This window comes from Bacillus rossius, chromosome 2 (assembly GCF_032445375.1).
Source record: "Bacillus rossius redtenbacheri isolate Brsri chromosome 2, Brsri_v3, whole genome shotgun sequence".
NCBI lineage: Eukaryota > Metazoa > Arthropoda > Insecta > Phasmatodea > Bacillidae > Bacillus > Bacillus rossius.
In genome coordinates this window covers 93,054,574-93,075,971 of record NC_086331.1, presented here as the reverse complement: position 1 = coordinate 93,075,971, position 21,398 = coordinate 93,054,574, and the positions used below count along the sequence as shown (strand labels likewise).

The following is a 21,398-nucleotide window of genomic DNA, read 5'->3' as shown; positions in this document are numbered from 1 at the left end:
AAATCAGTGGCGAATATAAGGTTATAATTTTTTGGGGGTGATAGGTGGGGTGGGGGGGGGGGACAATATGATAGCTGTTATTTAAACTTTTTTTTAGTAACGTGTGTGTGTTTGACATTTAATTGTATTCACATTAATATTATTTTCCTCACTCCCCTTACTTATTTATTTACTTAATGTGTTAACTTATTTTAGTAAAGATTTTTTTGCTTAGTCCCAACAACCCAACAAAAGTACATTTTCTACAATGGAAAAGAATGTTGGTTTATTATTTTTGAGCTATAACTAGGGTGTCAAATGAATACATAAAAAAAGTTTGCCTTTTTAGGTAAAGTTTACAAAATGAAGTCCATATTTCTTGATACACTAGCAAACTTATCAAGAACTTATTCATCGCTTATTTTAATGTATGGATTTAAAGCAATGCTAGTCCATTAATCCTATTTTTCCAGTGTGGTATTTCTTAAGTAAATCTTCAATCTTCTTAAACTTCAGATGCTTCTTTCCACAGTTGCAACAGAAACAGGCAGAACTGCTAGTAGTTTCAAGAGAATATAAATTTTAGGGAAGAAAGCCATGTCATGTTTTTCTAGAGAACTAATGGCTGTTTTGGGAAGATTTTCAGGTTTTTTCCTGACTCCACTTTTCTTTCCACAACATAAGCTCACTTTGCACAACCTTTTTATTTATCAAATTTTCTTCGTAGGAATTGAAAGCAGGTTCCAATGAACAGAAATCTGTTTTGGTACAAAATTCTGGAAGAATTTTTTTTTAAGGAAGCAACTGTTTCCTTGTAAGATTCAAAGAGTTGCTTTAGTGAATTACAAAAATAATCAAGTTACTTTATGTGAAGTTTTGCAGCAAATTCCTTTACTTGAGCATACAGGGTTTTAAAGTTATCATTAGCTTTATTTCGATAGCAGATCTAAGACACTTGTAACATTTGCCATAGCTTTTAAACATTTTTTTAAGCTTCTGAGATAAGTTATTAATGTTGACAGAATCTAGCTCAAAAGAAAATGATTGACAAGAAATTGTAATTGACTGATAAAACTACTTAGAGCATGTGCCTGAGGGCTGAGTCACATGATTCTTCTTCTATTTTCAAAAGAAAGATAAAGATTTGTTCTAAAATATCTTTAAATAAAAACACTGAGTCGTGCCTTTCCACCCCACCCATCGTGTATCACATAGTGAAATAAGTTTTTTTTTGTTCAGGGTAACTGTCAGATATCGTTGATTTCAGTATGGAAAAAACCACAGACTTTTTGATAACGCTCATACAAGGAATGTTACTTGCATCCGTCAAACGCAAATTTAGACTATGTGAAGAACAATTGTACTAGCTTTCCCACTCAGGGTAAAACCACTGCAATTTAGACACTTTATGGGAATGGCCTTCACAATTTTTTAAAAATTGAAGTTTATATTTAAACTTTTTTCCGCTAAATTGCTATTTCCTGAAGCAGGTGTCCTTAAAAACACAATTAAGATGTTACTCCAAAAAAATTCTAAGAAAGAAATTATCTTGATAGGGCTTACTAAAGAAGTACAAAAATTTATAAATGTTTCAAACAATTTAATTTAATTAATAATAATTTTTTTCTTTTTTGAACACAGTGTCAATACAAATCTAAAAACAGAATGTTCAGATAAACTTATAAATATAAACAACATTTGAGCGAACATTTTTATTACTGATTAACATGCCTCAAAACAAATAATCTTCAGCCTGCTAAAAAAGTTATACACTACTCTTTAAATAGTATTTAAAATTTTTTTATAAATTATAAAGGTTCCTTCAAACAAGTTCTCGACACGGGTCATTCACTAAATCGTATGCATGGCATACAATTTTGGTGGCCTATAGTCGTTAACACACTCATTTCGAGGATGGGTGTTGTTTTTTTATGTGCATAAGAGGTTTTTGGCCAAAAATCTACAATACCGAAACACCACACTATTCTTAATATCAAAATTGGTTTCCTGCTTTTGGGCTGCTCACAGTAGAATGGGAAATCACTTCAGCAGATTGTGCCTGGTTTTAAATCATGACACACCCTCTTGGACAGGTCCACTTACCTGAGTTTAGGTCCCTGGTTAAGAAACATACGTTTCCCAAGACGTATGCCATGAACCTGGGTTCCGGACAGCATCAAACCCTACAATGTCTTGACAGCCACAGCAGATACACTTACGCCCTCCAGCAAGCTGACTCATACACATGCGCACTTTTCTTCCAGAAATTGTGTACCACTGTGATATATCTGGTAAGCCAGTTTCCAGACACAGTTTTCATGTTTAAATGTGTGAACAAGTTATCACTGCAAAATATACACTAGCATTTTTTTCCGCTACCTTCACTCGTGTTCCATAGTTAAACATCTGCAGCGTCCGTTTAGCACTACAGTTTTCCAGTTTAAAACAGCGACGAATGAAGTCCACGAAAACAGTTACACGCTGTTCTGCCTTTTGTCCGCGGCCGCCCCGCCCAGACTAACTGCCGCCAGCGCTCCACCCACTCACCCAGGGCAATCGTCATCAACCATGCCCCTCTCGCAGCCAGGAAGGAAAACTAGAGTTCCACGCAGAGAGTTCCAGAGAGTTCCACCTAACTGAGAATATAAACTACCTTCCAAAACTGTTTTAAAAAGATTAAAAACAAATTACAAATAAAACTTATAAACTTAAGACTTACAAATAAATAAACTAAATAAACCTAAAATACAAGTAGTAACAAAATAATACCAGCATGTAAATAAAATGGCCATAACTATTAAAGAACTAAAATAAAATCTACAGCAATATTTATAAAATAAGTACTATGCATAATAAAGCTTATAATTAATATTAAAAATATTTAAAAAAGGCAGGGGAAACAACTGAAGCCTTTAAATACTCCATAGGGTATGCAAAGCATGCCACATATGTGTATACAATGCTAGTGGTAGTTTTTCTTTGATAGAAGCTTGTATTCTCTTGTATTCACATTGTGGCACTGTCATTGTATCCTTGACCTCTCATTTTCTTTAAGTCAAAGTCTGAACTTGGCAAGGTATCTTAACACTGTGTTAGCTAAGCTTGCACTCAGTAACTTTACATTAAACGGGGACAAAAGTTAGGAAATCATCTCTAATTTTGTATGATTGGTCTTCAACATACCGTACACAAAGAGAAAACTGTTCTATTTGGCTAATGTCAGTGGTTTCATCTGCTAAAATGGAAGAACAAATAGACTTCCTGACATTTGTCACAATTCGAGATTTGATTAAATGACCAAACATGTTAATGAGTTCATTTTGAATAAATTAACTAGTGTACATGCTCATCCCACCACTGTTCATAATTGGTCTCTAAAGTCATTATCTCCACTGTTAGCTCTGTATCTTGGCAGTGATAGATAATTTCCGTAATTTTTTTTTTCTGGATTTTCTAATCCTATTCGTCCATCATCACAATGACCTCTTACTGCTATTAGTATTTGCTGCCTTCCACAAAATATTATTGTTTGTATTATAGGGATCAATCATTTTTCTTTTTTTTTCAGTAGCCAATCTTTTTTGAGAATTGACTTCAGTGGTAACACTTAGTTTTTTTTAACAAATGGATTTTTTGTTTTCAGCAATCAAAACTGATGTTTTATGATATGTGCATTTTACATGTTTACAAAATATTTCCTTGGCTTTTTTCATATTACTAAATGCATGTATTACTAATTCCCCTGTTACTTGGTGATATTTTCCTACACTTTTGAAGTGCGTAAATATTACAAAAATATTTACAAAAAGATCCTGATTTTTCTAAAGAATAAGCTAACAGTTTTAATTCTTCTAGCCATTTCATTTGAAAAGAACTAGTATTGTTTGAACTATAACTACTAGAAGTAGAAGGAGATTTATTTACAGGTTGAGGTTTCTAAACATTTTCTACAAGCAAAATTTTTTCTTCATTTTTTAACAAATGAATGGAATTGCTTTGAAAATAGTTTCCAATATCACCAACATTTTTTCTTTCTTGTTTGAAGTCCCCCGCAACTGGGTCTGGATCAATGATACTGTTATTTGTGACACTAGAAGAAACATTTTTATTGGAACAGCCAATTTCAGCACTGTTGCTAACAGGCGTATTTACACTGTGTTTTTTGTAAAAATGTTTTCTGTAGAAGCATGTCGATTCATTATGAATGCAGTTGACTTAATAGCAAATTAATAATTCAGAATAGCAAATTGCAGATATAGCAGATTCACAGCTATTCACAAAGCTCACTGACTCAATAAACAGAGCTACAGATAAAACAACTTGAAAGACAAGCAGAGAAACCATTAACACATAAGCTAACCTCATAAGAATGAACTTATGCCTATTGCCGGTCACTCCCTCATATAGGATCAGTTGGTGTGCTCGGCGACCTTCTAGAAGCTTCAATTTCTGTAATATTCCAGAATCTTGTACCCTATTTGAGATTTTTACTAGGTCTCTTCACTATTGGCAACTTTGTTTTCTTGACAAATTTGGCACCAAAGTTGTATATGTATAAGCCTAAAATTTTGCAAATAAAATAAGTTATGTAGTGAAATTATCCTTGGTATGATATATTTCAAAACAAGGCCACATCTTCATTGTACACCTGTCTTTTAAATTCACGGTACTCCTGTTGCCATTTATATACATATTTTTTTGGAAGTTAATAGTACGGAAATTATTTGCAAGCAAATGAAACTGAATAACAACTAGGTACCAATTACTTTTAATTTTTTTACTGATTTCAGGGAGTGGGACCCCCTCCCCCACATATACATACCACAGATACATATCTAGATTTGGTTTCAGTATCATTGGTGTTTTCTGGAAAATGGCTTTGAATGTGATTTGTCTGTTTGTTGACTTATAGAGAAGAACAGTGTTGTTGCATGCTGAGATCATACTGGTAATAACACAAATGTATTGTTTCATATATATTAGGCAATGTATGTTTTACATATATCATACAATGTGTGTTTTACTATGTTTATTATTATGCAGATAAATATCAAATCAGTTTTTTCAATGAAAAATATAGTTGAAAAACTTTTGACTAGCTATATTTTATGTGGTACAGTAGAATCTGTGTAATGTGAACTTCTGTATTGTGAAATCGCATAAGTTCAAAAGTTTTTGCTGGTTCCTCAAAATTACTGTTTAGTCAAGTTACAAAAATTGTGTATATTTTAAATTTTATTCAATAATTATTGTTAACTATTAGTAAAACATGCTTAATTTCTGCAGCGGCAACAAATTCACATTTCATTAGTGGAGGAGAGGAGACTGTTTACAGCTTTGAGACTTGTTTTGTGGCAAATGAACAAACACTTTGGCCGTAAACATGTCAAACAATTTATCCTTTTGTCTACACTACCTTGCCAACAGCCAGGTAGCGAGCAAGGAATGTCAAGTTACTGGGCGTCCTAATCCCCTTTGCCTGTTTACTCTAATGTCGAGCTATACACAACTCTTCCTGGATACTTGCAGTAAGACCTGTTGACATAGTTTTCACCGCGTTGTTCACTAACATCCTCGAATCAGGCCTTATGTGCTTTCCCTGTTGTAACATATGAGTTCATTTCAGCTTTGTAATTTTTTTGTTGTGTTTTAACTTGATTGTTAAGTTTCATTGTTGTCATAGAAGAGTTAAGCAGTCATACTCTAAGTCTGGGCATGCAATATTGTTAGAGAAAAATGTTTTAATTAAAGTGGAAATGGGACTAAAAGAAAAGATTTGAAAAAAACCAAGAATTTTTTGATTTCACCACACTGTGTACTTGCCTGAAGAGTGAAGATAAAATTTTGAACAGAGTTAATATATCTGTTTTCCATAGAATGAGACGACACAATTGTGAAATGCGGCCATATGTTGGCTTGACAAAGCTGGCTGGAGTCGGATGGGAAAAAGTTAAATAATTATAATATGTACCTCTTACTGGGCCCATTACATTGTTCGGCTTGACTTTCAAGAATGAGTTCTGCAGTGTCAGTGATTTGGATAAGGAATGAGTAACATTTTTTGTTCGGGCAAATATGGATGGTTCTGAAAAACTGCCATAGTTGAGGACATAAATCTTTTTTCTTAATTCATTTTGTTTCTCAGTCCATTCGGGTTTGTACTAAACAAGTTTGACTGTATTGTAAAGAAACATAGTTTTGAGTAAAAAAAAAACCTATATTCATTGCTGAAATCATTTTGTATAATGAATGCAATGATTTGTGTATTTTTTACTATCACGAAGATAAATACAATTGAATGGTTAATTTGATTTAGTTGCTGTTTTTACAATGTTCCAGTGATTAAATCTGATATTAGAGCTATGAAAGTCTGATAACACCTTTTCAACAGACCATCCAACTACATAAAATAGTTTTGTATCAAACCGTTTGAAGTGAACATAGATTGCATCAAACAGCATTTTGACCAAATTAATCTGACAAAAAAATTTAATATTGGCCTTGTGGAACCCACTGATTTTCTGAAACAGTGAAAAGTTGAGAACTGGAGGGTTGAACAGAGACCAAAGTCTTTCGTAATGCGAGTTCAGTTTTACCATCGCGTTACCTCATTTGATGGTTACTGAAGGTGAAATAATCAAAATTAATCAAGAAGGAAATGTTTTGATTATTTTGTTTTGTGTAGAAGACAGTGATGGTAAGTATAAAATTTGACAGTGTTCAAGATTATAATGACAAATCTGAAATTGAAGATAGGCTATCTGTTTTTGTTACCTGAATTCTTATCAGCTAAGCAAACAAAAATCAGCAAAACATTTTAAGTTTTGGATACGCAAACAAAAATTACGCAGTTATGGCTGGAACAAGTATAATTTTATCATGAAAAAGCAGGTTGAAACATTAAATACAGTAAACTCTCCATTATCCGGGCCTGGTTTATCCGGTTTTCGGGTTATCCGTGCTTGATTTTTTTATGAAGTTGTAAAAAAAAAAGACCGGGTGTGGCTACGCCGCACTTTTTTTTTTTTACTGCTGTGTCAGAAAGCCTTTTACCTGACCCTTCAGACCCTCGTTCCCCCGCCATCTTCACCCGTCAATTTGTCACACTTTAAACCAAAAAGGAATGCTTCCGGCTCAACTCCCTCCCCCACCCCCCCTTTTAAATTTTCTTTTCACAGCGCCCCGCCACGCTAAAAAAAAAAAAGGTCCCTCTACCTCTTTTACTTTTCCACACTCCTTAGAGGCATTTTTCACGCAGTTATTAACATCAGTTCTCCCAGGCACATTTGTTTTTGTAATGATGTCTGGTAAAAGGAAACGTAAAGTGCTGACAATAGCAGAGAAGTTAGAAGTTGTGGACAGGTTAAAAAAAGGAGAAACTGCCGCGAAATTAGCACAGGAATATGAAATTGGAATCCAAACCGTGCGAGACATTAATAAAAGTGAAGAAAAACTTTTGCAGTTTGCTAGTAGATCAGACAGTGTGGCAGGGCCTTCTAAACGTAAAAGCATGAAAACATCTACCCACGCAGATGTTGACAATGCTTTGTATGTTTGGTTTAGGTCGTTAAAAGGGTGGAGGGAGATGCTGAGTTGGGACTGCCGCCGCTCTCCCTCCCGAAGCAATAAAGGGGACAGGAGAAGGATGGTGGCAACACAGTGTCAGTATTGTTTACGGTCCAATAAGCTGGGACGCGGTATACAAAGCCTTTGTTTGTACTCATATAATTCTACTGAAGAGACCAACTTTTGCCAGTAAATACACCATTTTTAAGTGGTGAAACGGATTATCCGGGGTTTTTTATGGGCATTCAATTATCCGGGCATCGGAAGGTCCCAATTAACACGGATAATCGAGAGTTTACTGTACTAATGTGCTATGAGTGAGTGTGTTGTGTATGGCATTGTATCATATTGACAAAATAACATTAATTAAAGGTTTAGTTGCACAAACTGTTTGCAAGTTGAACTGTTGCATTTATGAATGACAAACGTGGTGTAATGAATTTGGTTCATACTTTGCTTGAAAACTTACTATGCTAAATAATATATATTATTCACTCATTGAAAAATTCAAAACACATTATCACTGAAGAACATTATTTTTTTCAATAAAGCATCTTAAAATAGCATCTTAAAATGAAGAAATTTCCATAGCTATTGGTATGGGAAATAACCAGAAATGAAAGGGACAAGATCGGAGTCAAATAACAGTGAAAGCATTAATTTATTTAAGCAAATAGCTAACAAGTCACAAAATGTACAATGTAGGAAGAGTGTTTTTCTGCTACATCATTTCAACGGATTTTCGGTCTAATACTGTTATCAGGTGTGTCCAACAAGAATTTCGTGAGTGATTAAGAAATTATCTTGACAAGTGGATTTATATTTCTAAAAACAAATTTTTTTACAAATGAGAGAACCTTGAACATACAACTGATGGTTTTATGGATGTTCTTGGCCAGCTGGAATGATGGAAAATTATAGTAATAGTGAACTTGAAAAGTCACTTATTTAAAATTTAAAAAACTCCTAAAATAAAACTAGGCAAAAACTCTGCTGAGTGCAGAGTATAACTATTTTTATTCAGAGTCTAAATGAACGCCAGTAAAAGTACTAACTCATAAATCCATGCGAGGTTTGCAATAGCAAAATGTTGGGACTCAATTCAGGAGGATCTGTATTTGAATCCATGTCCATCCAACCTGATTTTAGTTTCCCATAAGTTGACGTCCCTCGGCTTGAGGCCCCCGGTTCCCTGCTTGCGTGAATGTCCAGTTATGCCCGTACTGCTCTGCGGAGAGTGGGTCCAGGCCAACGTGGCCGGGACCGGGAACTGCGGGACCTGGAGGGAGGAGTTAGGTGGAGAGGAATATTGGTAAATTGTTCCAATAACGATTCGGTGTTGACGGTTTTCACGAGCCCCTTTTATTAACGATTTATGACCCTGCCGCAGCCTGGCGAAACCACCGCGGAACCAGCTCCCTTCCCACGGCGACCCAGACTCACGTAACACCGTATGGTCCGCTATGACGTCCCGGCACAGATTGAGGCTGCTTACACGTAATACTAGTCCCGTTAAATTACACCACGAAGAGGCGCTGTGCGCGTGCACCCTGTTACGTAACGTATGGTCCGGAATACTCTGTGAGTAACGTCTGTCGGAGACTCGTAAACTCAGTAACGCGGCGAATGACTCGCGGAGGCAGCTTGACTGCCGTACTCTGCTGGTAACGTCACTTGACGACTCGTAAACTCAGTAACGCGGCGAATGACTCGCGGTTGCAGCTTGACTGCCGAATGACTCGTGAACTGAAAACGAAGGTTGGCCACGAGCTCCGAGTACGCGCCTCGCGAGCAGCGCGGAGCGGCGTACTCGACCGTCCTCGTTCGAGCCCTGAACACGACTGACTCTCCCCGCGGGCGCCCGCGGGCTGCGGGGAGGGGAGGGGAAATCGGCCGGCGTGGGAGAGAGCCCCGTCTCGCGGCGCGCCAGGCTGCAATTACATACTAGCATATGTGTGGAAACACAGAATATTCACAGCAAAACGAAACATTAATCACAACAAGTTTACAGAATTAATAAATTATATACAATATTTACACACTCGTTGAGGCCCGTGACCATTTAGAAAATATACACAAAAACACAGAATCCTCTCTTGCGCAAAAGGCTCATTAGCCCGCTAGGGCGCACGCGGGTGCGTCCCTGGCCGTCGCACTTCACTGGGGAGAAACACACTACCTCAGGCCCCCGTCGGTGGCCAGGTACGGCCTCTGTATCTGGGAGGGTACGACGACTGTCGTCAAAGTTATCTAAATCATGCCAGGTAAATGCCAGGATGCTTCCTTGCAATAGTCCATGGCTGATTTCTTGCCCAATTTTCCTGACATTTATAGTGTTTGCACATCTTTCATTACCTTGTTGGCAGGATATAAATTAGAACTAAACAAAGTAAGCATTAGATCCTGTGTTGACCATAACATTTAAAGTAGACTGGCCCAATTGATTTTATGTAACTAATATATTTTGACTACCAAGCTAATCATTAGGAACTCACCTGATGATAATATTTATGAATGAACCTTCAGTAAAGAATTATTCTTAACAAAATCTCCTGGCCATTAGCATTTTGATGTAAAATGAAATTTACGTGCCTATAATGCAGGGTTGGCTGATTCAAGCAATGGTTTAAATCAAGTGTTTTTTTAAACAAACTGGTTTTAATGAATGGTCTAATTCCACTCTAATAACAATAGTTCGCGCATTAATGTTTCTTATGATTTCCAGGAACAAAAAATCATGTACTAATCAAGATATTATCATTTAAATTATGTGAGTAAGTTGTAAATTATACCCAGCTAAATTCTCCTCTAAAATTAAATTAATTAGTAAATAGTAGTCAAAATGGTAAATAAAGAGGAAATAAATAAATTTATTATTTAAAAAGAAATTCTATTTTGTGGGAAATCTCAGACTAAATTGTAAATCCCCTTTCTGTAGGAAACATCCATTCTATGGAGAATCCTCCTCTTATGGGGAATACCCTTTCTGTGGTTAAATCTCAGTCAAATGTGCAGATTTGCTGGACCTCAGTTCTTTGATGTTAAAACTTTTCTGGTTCAACATGTGTGGCAGAAAGCGGAATGTTTTATTGCTTTCATTTTAACATGCGCAGAACCAAAATAACTAATGTAGTAAAAAAAAAAAACTTGGTTTGAACCTGGTTTGAACAAAAAAAAAACCAGGTTTGGTTTTTAAAAAACCTGGTTTCTTTCCCAACCCTGCTACAATAAAATTTTGTGCTCGTTTGTAAAATATCTTGATTATGTAATTGTTATTTTTTTATTTTCCCACATCCCATAGAAAGGATGTTAATTAGAACTGAACACTTTAGCCTGCACATTAGTGAACAGAGCAATCAAAATCTGTAATGAGTTAAATGTACTATATACTATAAGGATTACAGCATGTTAAGCATTATCTAATCACCAGTGGTTACCCAGAAAAAGAGACACGTAGAACAATCAAAGGTACCTAACAGCAAAGGAAAAGCAAAAATTGAGACTCCAAATAAAATTGGGCTTTGTTGTCATACATCAAAGGAACTACTGGAAAAATATCAAAGATGCTAGTGAAACACCATATCAGAACAATCTATAGGCTTATCAGCAAATGGAATGCATGTTTACGTTCAGTAAAAAACAGAACAACCTGAAAACCTTCCGGTGGTTTATTAAGTACCTACTATCTTCCTGTAACAAAACATACTTTGGATGGACTGGCAGAAAAATCTCAATTCTTCTGAAGAAAAATCTGGTAGATATCAATATAAATAACCCCACAAATCAGTAAAACTGGGCACCTCCTTTACTTTGACCTGATGAAAATAGATTACAAACATTTTGTGTTAAAATTACAGAAAATCAGTGAAGCCATAGGAATGAAAGAGAGAAAAAAAAATCCCAACAATATCACTAGAGAAGATGGATTTAGATTAGCTAACATCAGCAATGCACTATTCAATATCGCCATGAACAAACTCCATCAAAGAAGCATCCTGGGTCAATACTGCTGTATCTACACCTGATGCCTAACCTGAAATGTGCTTCACTTGCTACTAATTTTGTTGCTGTAGAGCCATAAAGTGGGCTCAGTTTTTAGTTAATTCCTTTAAAAATTCTAAAACAAAAATATATAGGCCTATAACTATAATGTTTAGTCAAATAAATATGTTTTTGTTTGCGTTTGGACTTACCCAAATTGCTTAGTTTAATGACTTATATACATATAAGTACCGTATTGTATAGAAAAAATCTCGAGAATATTTTTGTTGTTTATTTTTTTCTATGTACAGGAAAGATACAGTCTAGAAATACTTATAGTGATTGAAGTGTTGATTGCCAGGAAAACTGTATTGCTAAGCTAAGTATGTACAAGAATAACTAAATGATTAAAATATGTGTATAATTATAAATTCTGTAGATTTGATGTAGTCAAAGTCATTGTTATATCAAATCAAGTAAAAACTATTAGCTATACAGGGCAACATTTTAAAATATTTTCTCCAATACAACATCAGGACTGCTAGGAAACGGTCAATATTCAGCAGCAATGCATTACTGCACAGTTAAGACAGACACTGTTTCCAAAGGACTCAACTAACTTATGGTTCAGAGCATATCACTGGGAACAAAAATAAATCTTCAGGCTTCTATGCGAGTGGTGGACACAAAATTTAAAGTCAGAGGCAAGCTCGAGTTACCTGAATTAAGCATCTAATCCTCTTACTCTGACATAAGCACAAACATAATTAAAAGCCTTAAAATGTTGTTTTTAATTTTGCTCTTTACTTTACTAAAATTGAATGACAATGATATTACAATATCCAAAACAATAATTATGGCCAGGGTGAATACACAATGGTAATCTATACTCGCTACCGGTGTGCACCTCCGAATGACCTAATTTTGATAAAACTTTAAAAATCAAAATACAATAATACTGATTATAATAATTAAAATACTGTCATGATTTGATTTACAGTTCATTACTGTGCATCAATATGTGCTAATCCATGCTTCCAGCTCATGGCATTTAAAGTCTTTCAACCATGATGTAAGTGTTAACGTGTATACTGATACATAATGTAATTTTCATGGTGAATCCAACAAGAAAGATAAACTTAATTTTACAAAGTTTCACAAAAAGGTTGGAGAAAAGTTGGACGTCACTACGTGCGATGTCAAACTGTCTTATGTCTCGTGGCAGTAAATAAATTGTACAAAATCTCATGTAAGAAACACTTAAAAGTCTTTTCTTTGCACCACCCTGACATTTTCAACAAGCTGGCGTGAAAACCTAGAGCACACAGCCTGCTCGCACTTGCTCGTATCGCAAGATACTTATAGCCTGACACAAACATAAGGGCCGTGCCCACTTCTCTTTCGTACTGCATGTAATCGTCTGGACTAGGAAATAACTTCCCAGAAATGCACGAGACATTAAGGAGGTTTTGGTTCATCTATTGGCATGGCATGCATGCATTATACCTCAGTTATTTCACCAAAAAATTACTCATCAGTCATGACGAGGTTGAGCAATAACTGTTAGATTGAGTTTGTTACCACTACTACTTGGTAGCCACTTAAACATGCCAAACGCTGCTGTCTCGATACCATAAAATGTTGTTTCAACTCCAGCTTTTCTGCATTTAATTTTGTAATGCAATTCCGTTATACTGCCAAAATGTGTCGTTAAGGACAGTCCAGCCCAAACTGTGTTACGAAGTAATGACTGGGCAGCGAAAAATTATCAAAGCAATTACCGTTCATGCCACTAAGTCCAACACAACATGCTGCATGCATTAACGAAAATTACTAGCCCGATGTGTGGCTCACCATACCCATGCACCTCTCCTACTTGTGATGTCGACGCTCTAGTCTGCTAAAACGCTCACTGCCAGGGCATGTAGATTTGGTCTTATGGGTAGTTCACACAGTCCGGGTGGAATCGACAAGTCCGGTGCATGAGAGTGGTCAACATGACCACCTCGGGTCAGCTGCTCCAATCCAACAGGCCACAATGATGGCCGCAACTCCTCGCGTCGCCGCTGATCATCGCGCCGCTCATTGGTCAGCTCGCGTACCAACACAAAATGACAAATTATGGTGCGACCCGTCACACAAACATGGTGCGACCCGTCACACAAACATGGTGCGCAAAACACAGAAGCTATGGCGTGCATACCAGAAAGTTGTCTTTAAATGTGTCCTGCTAAAAGTCTTAATTGCGGGTAACAAATTAAGAGTAAATACAAAAAGCGAATGATGCCTTTAATTACTTAATTTAAATTACATGTAAAAATAATATACTTGAGACACAGGGCATCTCAACCTAACCATGCTGAACAACTGATGATTCTTTGGGGAACTTCAGGGGACTAAGCATTCAATTAGTATTTTTACATGGATTACAAGGAGCAGAAAAATCAAATTAGACCACTTAAACTTGAATGTCCTGTTGTGATTCAGTCATAAATTTTATGTTACTACCAAAATTTCTTTGATTTGCCTATGAATGCTAGGTTAATTATTGTGACTATACATTAATTTTTTATGTTAGTGAGTTACTTATGAACTGTGGATTAGGGCCATTTTATTTAATCACATTATTGTATTTTTTTGTAACATGGCATGTTCAATACCTTCATGCAAATTTGTACACACAAGATGGATATAATGTAACACACACACATGGCCAAATTCTGCATGTTGGGGGGGGGGGGGGCGCTAGTGTGCAGTGTTATATTGGTAGATGTTGCCTCGGGTGCCAACTGCCGGTAGAGCAATGTGAAGAGATCTCCGGCTACATTGATTGTTCAACTGGGCCATCTCCAGTTTTTGGTCTATTGTTGACCCGCTGCTCCTTGCCTACATTAATACCTACCCAATGGGGTGACATTCAGGATTCAACCCACCTTAATTACACAAGAGCCAAGGTTTGTAATAATACTCGCTGTTCGTGGTGACTGATTTACTTATGTTTGAACTTACACACACTTTATGTACATTGACAACATACTCTCAAAGGATATATATAATTTACTTAAACCATCCCCCAAAAATAGGAAAACAGAATGGGCCGGACTTCTGGGAGACATTTGAAAAGGTTTCATATATTTAGAGTTATTGCAGCTATTTAGAGTTAAGAAAATAAATAAATGTCTCCCATCCCACCACATACATCCGCCGGCCCGAGTCGCTTGTCTCCGACTGTTTTTACCGTCCTAAACCTCGACCTCTTGAAGTCAAGCTTCCCTTGTCGTAATTTAAATAGTTATTACATTATTAATACACTCAAACAAGTTTACTTATTAAACCTTTTTAATATTTAAATTTAGGCCTAATTGTCCGTCCTTTACTTATTCTAAAAATGTTTATTAAAAGTTCCAATTACCGTTAGTTAACATTACAACCGTCCCTGAGACACTATGACAGTCAGCTAAATTACTATTATATATACATAGATGGACACTTATTACCAGTACTAGTACATTTAGGCAACGCGCTTATTCATATTCTATTTAATAAGTAAGTACTAAATTAACACAACACTCCGAAGATGTCACACGGCCATGCTGAGCGCCGACAAAGGAGGCACATGTCAAATGGCTACAATAAACTAAAACAGAGGCAATTGAGTAGAGTAGCAGCTTCTATGAAATATGTCGATAATAATGTAAGTGAAAGATTGTTTAGGTACATACTATAATAATACCAAATATACTTCATAATTAACCCTTTCTCTTTAGTTATTAACTTTTTCCTTTGTTGAAGTCACTATGCTGCTTGGTTACCAAACTAAACAAACATTCTGATGGGGCATATGGAATATTTGGGAAATGATTAATTTTGAGTACATAACTTTTTTCAGAGAAAGTGATGTGACACCATTTTTCTTTATATGCAAATACAAAATATACACATATACTACTTTTGTTTAGTCATTCAGCGGACATGGAGAAGTGATTACACATTTTTTTATTGGTGTTTCTTGAAAAAATAGTTTAGTTAAAAGGAATGTTCAGTGTTTTAGGGCCATATGGTTTAATTGTCGGTCATGTAGGCCTATACTAACATATGTTCTGAACATTTTAAAGTCATTATATGGAAGAATCCAACAGTCTACATTGTGTAGATAAACAAATGAAAATAGTCTCAGGTAATAAACCCAAAAATATTACTTTAAATATTTCAAGAGCAATGTTTATGTAGTGTTTGCTTTTACACATTTGCTATCTCAAAACTAGATATGCTATGATAATTATGTTAACAAATCATTAAAAAATATAAACACTACAATTTTGTGCGTGTTGATCAGTCGAGTGTATTGACATGGTAACTAGACCACAAGACTTCAAGGTAACAAAAGTCGAAGCATCATTAACACTAACTGCTGCATATTATACAAGGTTGTTAGTGTCATAGTTGAGACACCTGATGTAAGATGTGACGCTTGTGATAAGGGAAATGGTAATCTTTTTTTTTGCTCCCTGTCGTAAGGTGACTGTCAAAATATCTGTAATTGATCAGCAGTCTCCCAGTTCAACCTTTAAAATAACTGCAACAGAACCTGCTGAGACGTGAAGTAATTATCAACTAGAATTGCCTCAACCCAGAAACCTAGATATTTTTAAACAGAGCCTGGCAGTAAAACCACCTCCCAAACCTTATCTTTTGTGTGATGAAACTTTATTATGGCCTGAAATATCACTCTTCGTAAGAATGGTGGAACGATGTTTGCCAGAAATTTTAAGACATTAAACTTTTTGTTTATACTAAAATTTGTACATGGCATCTCTCATGTAGAAAAAATAAGACTTCCAAAAAGGTTTTATATACTTGAGAATAACAATGTAACAGTCTCCCTAGAATTTTTTGTACTTTCGTACATATATTTTTGACATGCGTAAAACCCTCTTAAGAAAATCCCACTCTGACAATTCTCTGTTTAATAAGTTTAAAAAAATGAGCATTTGACCTATAAATACATACAATTTTAATAAATTTTTCCTGTTAATAAGTTAAAATTTTTAAGTACTTGAGAAACTTCTTAATAAGATTTTAGTGTAGTAAAGTATGAAAATTTCATATAGGTTAAACTTTTAACATAAATTATATAACTAAAAAAAATCTACTTTAGAATGTTTTTCAGTATTTGTGCTTATTTACTTTAAAATATTTTCTTTTTTATATTATTAGCTTCAAACAATGATTTTTATTTCCAATGTTTTTTAGGTCATTTGTGCTGGAGCTTGCTACCGTTTAAAACGATCGCCTTCAATCTCTAGCATTTCAAGTGTTTCGAGTACTTCAAGTGATGTTTCTCAAGAAATAGGGCTTTCTCAACAACAGAGTCCATCTCACTATGGTGTAAGAGATGCATCAATTTTCCCTGGCTATGAAGTGGCTGGTATCATTGATACTTTAGGTGAAAATGTTGATGGCAAGTGTGAATTCAAGCCTGGTGATCGCGTTGTTGTGTACCCATACGAAGGTGTTCCACATGGGTAAGTTACTTTGCTTCTGTACATATTTTTTTAGTCTTTTTTTGTTGGTTTAAGCTGGAAAGTTAATTAATGTTACTGTATAAGAGAATGCTGTAATTATTGAATTTTTTTTTTTTTTTTTTTGCTGTATATGAATCTGTAACTAGTTACAGAGTTAAGACTGAGTCTTATAACCCATGTAGGTATTTTTAGTTTATTATCATTACTGTTTTTAATGGTTATTCCCATAAATTCATCATGATAAATCTTCTGCATTTATTGTTTGGTCACAAATTTCTTTACCAGATATTTTATAAACATTATTTATGACATTAAAATACATTTATTAAATATTTTATATTAAACAAACTTATAAACTGTGGTTTTTCGTGCAATTTCAGAGTATTGCTAAACTCTTACCATTGAAAAAAAGTATGTGATTAATTCCAAACATTTTTACTAAATAAATAGACATAATAAATTTTTCAGGTGCATAAACTATTTATTTCATAAGAAAATCCTTTAGAAATTGTATTTTTTGAAGTGAAAATGCATAGGCATTTTTAATTTTTAGTATAGATCAAGAATGTGATTTTAAAACTTCTGTTTTAGAGTATTCGAGTATGTATTTTACCTTGATGAAATCATAACCTCCTTTTCATTTCATGAGGTAGACAATTTAAAAAATTGTTTAACACACACCTTTTTAATTTTAACTATGTTCATTCCATCATTTATATGAACAATTTAATTTACTATAGTTAAAGCTATGCTTAAAATAATTAAATAATTATTTCCTGTTTCCATATGCCCAATTAAGGATATTTGATCCACTCACATCTTTATTTGAATTAAATTTACTATCCAACGTATTAGTTGAATCTGTGTTTGCTTTGTATTACTTAAATAAAATCTCCAAATTTTTTACCCCTCTTCTCTTTCCCAAATGGATGTCCATGTAAAACTTTAGAACTAGTAAATATGGCAATAACCGTTAACCAAAAAAAAAAACAACTAAACTCCTTTTTTTTTTCTTTTTACCACAATGGTGAATTAAAAAATAATTATAGTAAAATTATATTTATATTTCCAATACTGATTTAATGGATTTCATAACTTTTTTTATTTTTTAAATAATATTAACCCCTGTTACAACTTAAAGAGTTGATATTTCAGAGAACTTTGAATAAGTTAGAATAGCTGAAGGTATTTTTATTTATCGTGTCCAATATCTTAAGTTAAGTGTGATTTGATCAGAAGATAATATTTTTTAATGCTAAAACCATATTTACAATACTTCACCTTTTAAAAAGTAGAACTTCAGCAAATTGTAAAAAAAAGATTGTGTAGTTATGCTTGATTATAAATCATACCACATAACTTACTCCTGCTTGATTAGCTGCAGAGATACGACTTTTATAGGTTGGATATGAAAAAATGGTAAACTTAAAAACCTGATAATAAATCATAATTTTGTACATTATTCTTTCTCAGTTTCTTACCTTCATCTTAATTTGCTTGGCTATATGATTATTACTATAATATCGAAAATTGTAGATGTACTCTATGTAATTATTTATGTTAATTATGCTAAGCTGCTTACATCTAGCTTGTTTGCTATGAAGATGAAATTATTTATGATAAAACAAAACTTACTCCTTTTCACACTCTAAAAGATGTAACCGGAAAATTTAAAAAATGGAATTTGTAACTCTATATCCATGATGTCATTCTTAATTTCTAATTCTTTGATTTGTGTGTGTGTGTGTGTGTATATATATATATATATATATACACACACACACACACACACACACACACACACACACACACACACACACACTTTTAACCAAACTTAACCCCTTTACCGCCCTTAAGGGTGTAACCTTGCAAATAAGTTAAATAATAATTTAATAAATTATTTTTACCATTAATTTATGTCGTAATTAGTTTATGAGATACAATTTTTTAAAAAATAATTGAAGACTTACCCCTTTTTAACCCACATTAAAAGACAAGTTTTAATAAACTCCAAAAATAACCAATACCTAAGTCTAGATGCAAGTTTTTTTAGTTTCGTACTTCTTATTCTATTTGAATTTGAAGTGTTAGTGTTTTGTTTTAAAAACACATCTACCCCATTTGCGAACTCTAGGGTTTGAAATTAGTAAACTGGTAAAATTGTGGTTGGTAATTTTTGTATATTTATTATTAGTGCCCAATTTTTTTATATGCTTGATTAATTTTGGAGTTAAATTTATTTATATTAAAACCATATTCACCCCTTTTTCACACCTTAGGGATGAAATTTCCCAAAAATGGTAAAATTGTGGTTGGTAGTTTTTTGTGTGTTCATTATTGGTATCCAATATCATTGATCACACTTAAATAAATTTGGAGACATAATTATAAATCTTAAAACCATATTTACTTCTTTTTCACCACTTAGGGGTTGAATTTCACAAAATATATAAATTGTTGTTGGTATTTTTTGTATGTTGATTTTTGGTGCCCAATATAATTTACTGCTCCTAAATATATTCGGAGATATAGTTATTAATTAAAATATATACTAGCCCCTTTTTCTTCACTTAGGGGTTGAATTTTGCAAAAAATAAAAATTGTGCTTGTGTTTGTTTGTTTATTTATTATTGGAACCCAATATCATTTTTATTACATTTTTGGAGATATTATTCATCTGTAAAATATACTTATCCCTTTTTCATCCCTTCTGGGTTGATTTTCCAAAATTAAAAATTTTTGTTTGGATGATTTCTTGTGTTATATATTGGATACTGAGTATCTTTTCTTTAGCTGGATTAGTTTCAGAGATATAATTAATCATCTTAAAACATCTAGGGGTGGAATTCTATAATTATATATAGCCTAATTTGTAAGTTAGCCAAAGACCATTCTAATAAAAAAAGGTTCATCAAAATCTGTTTAGTTTCTGATTGATGCTCAAACAGACAAAATTAAAAAAAAACTGTATGTTTGAGTTCTCAATAATGTAAATAGTCATTATCAATAGTTTTTTCATTATTTCATCCAGTGTACAGACCTTTTGCCTTGGAAAGTTTTATTATTAGTACAGTAGAGCACCCCTCAACCGTAATTCCCACAAACGGAACTCCCGATATCCGGAACTAATTTTCCAAAAAAAATTAAAACATTTCCGCACTGGAACGAGGTTTTTTTGCTTTTGCCTGACTGTACATGTCTTGTAGGCGCGCGCACGTCTGTCAGAGAGATAATTATAGCCAGTCTTTCCCGCGCATTGCGTAAATACACCGCTGGTTTTCGCGTCGGACGTGAATTACTATACAGATGTTTATGCTATAAGTAGTTTTATTGTTTCACTATGTCAAGTAAACGGAAAATTCCGGCCGGCCCAAGAGTATGTACACCGACTCCCACTACACACGCTGACACACGTGATAGCCAGTAACATTTACTTCCAACGTGTGATGCTTTCAGTTTGTAGACAATAATTTAGTGTACAAATATGTATTATGTACATATTTATACGTTAATATATGGTTAAACAGTCTACATTTACCTGTATTTCTCTATCTCTGTGTTTTCAAACGAGATGCTTGAAGTGTTATTCTTGTGTATGTGAAATGTAAACTGTGCATGGCAGTGACTATACACTCTCCAGGAAGTGTGAATTACTAGCACGTCTACACAGAAGTAACACAACACTGCAGCTGTAGTCCTACTACCTCCCCCGAACCCTCTTCTTGCCCTCTTCGCTCACGCACGCACCCACCCATAGTGATAATAAACACGTGCCTGCCAGCTTGCTTGAATGAAGGTCATTCAACCAGCCCGGAGGCCGGCCCTACCGCAACTCCCCTTACCCGGAATTTTCCCATAACCGGAATAGACCTCCCCCCAATGATTCCGGTTGAGGGGTGTTCTACTGTATAGATATAGTACATATTTGGTAATAAAATTCAAACAGAAACAAAATGCAAGAGAGATATTGTGATAATGAAATAACCAATGTGTGAGATGGAATCCTTAAGTCCAATAATGTACTGTCTGCAGAGCTTTCAGATTTTCAAAGTTAATTATTTGTAATAATTTACTATATTCATATCTAAAACAAATTTTAATCTTTATCATATTTTTTTTCATCATATTTGAAGCATTGATTTTGAAAAATTTGCATTGACATTTTTTCTGAAATGATATAATCTTTTGTTTACTTTGTTGCAATTATTAAAATACTTCCTTAAAATCCAGTGTCACAGATTAGTTAAATGCCTGTGGTGGACCTTGTAAGTTCTTATTTCTTGTACTTGGTCATACTGAGTAACAAATAATCCCAAGTCTTTGCTATATTTGAGTTTTTTGCCTGAT

The 21,398-nt window shown here is 34.4% G+C and overlaps 1 protein-coding gene across 1 annotated transcript in view; it reads left to right on the top strand.

Annotated features, from left to right (window-relative positions):
• Positions 1–21,398, top strand: part of LOC134529469 (uncharacterized) — a 76,345-nt gene that overhangs the window by 18,432 nt on the left and 36,515 nt on the right. Inside the window, exon 3 of the mRNA XM_063363599.1 lies at positions 16,780–17,051. Coding sequence (XP_063219669.1) covers positions 16,780–17,051 — 272 coding nt within the window. The remainder of the gene's footprint in view (positions 1–16,779; positions 17,052–21,398) is intronic.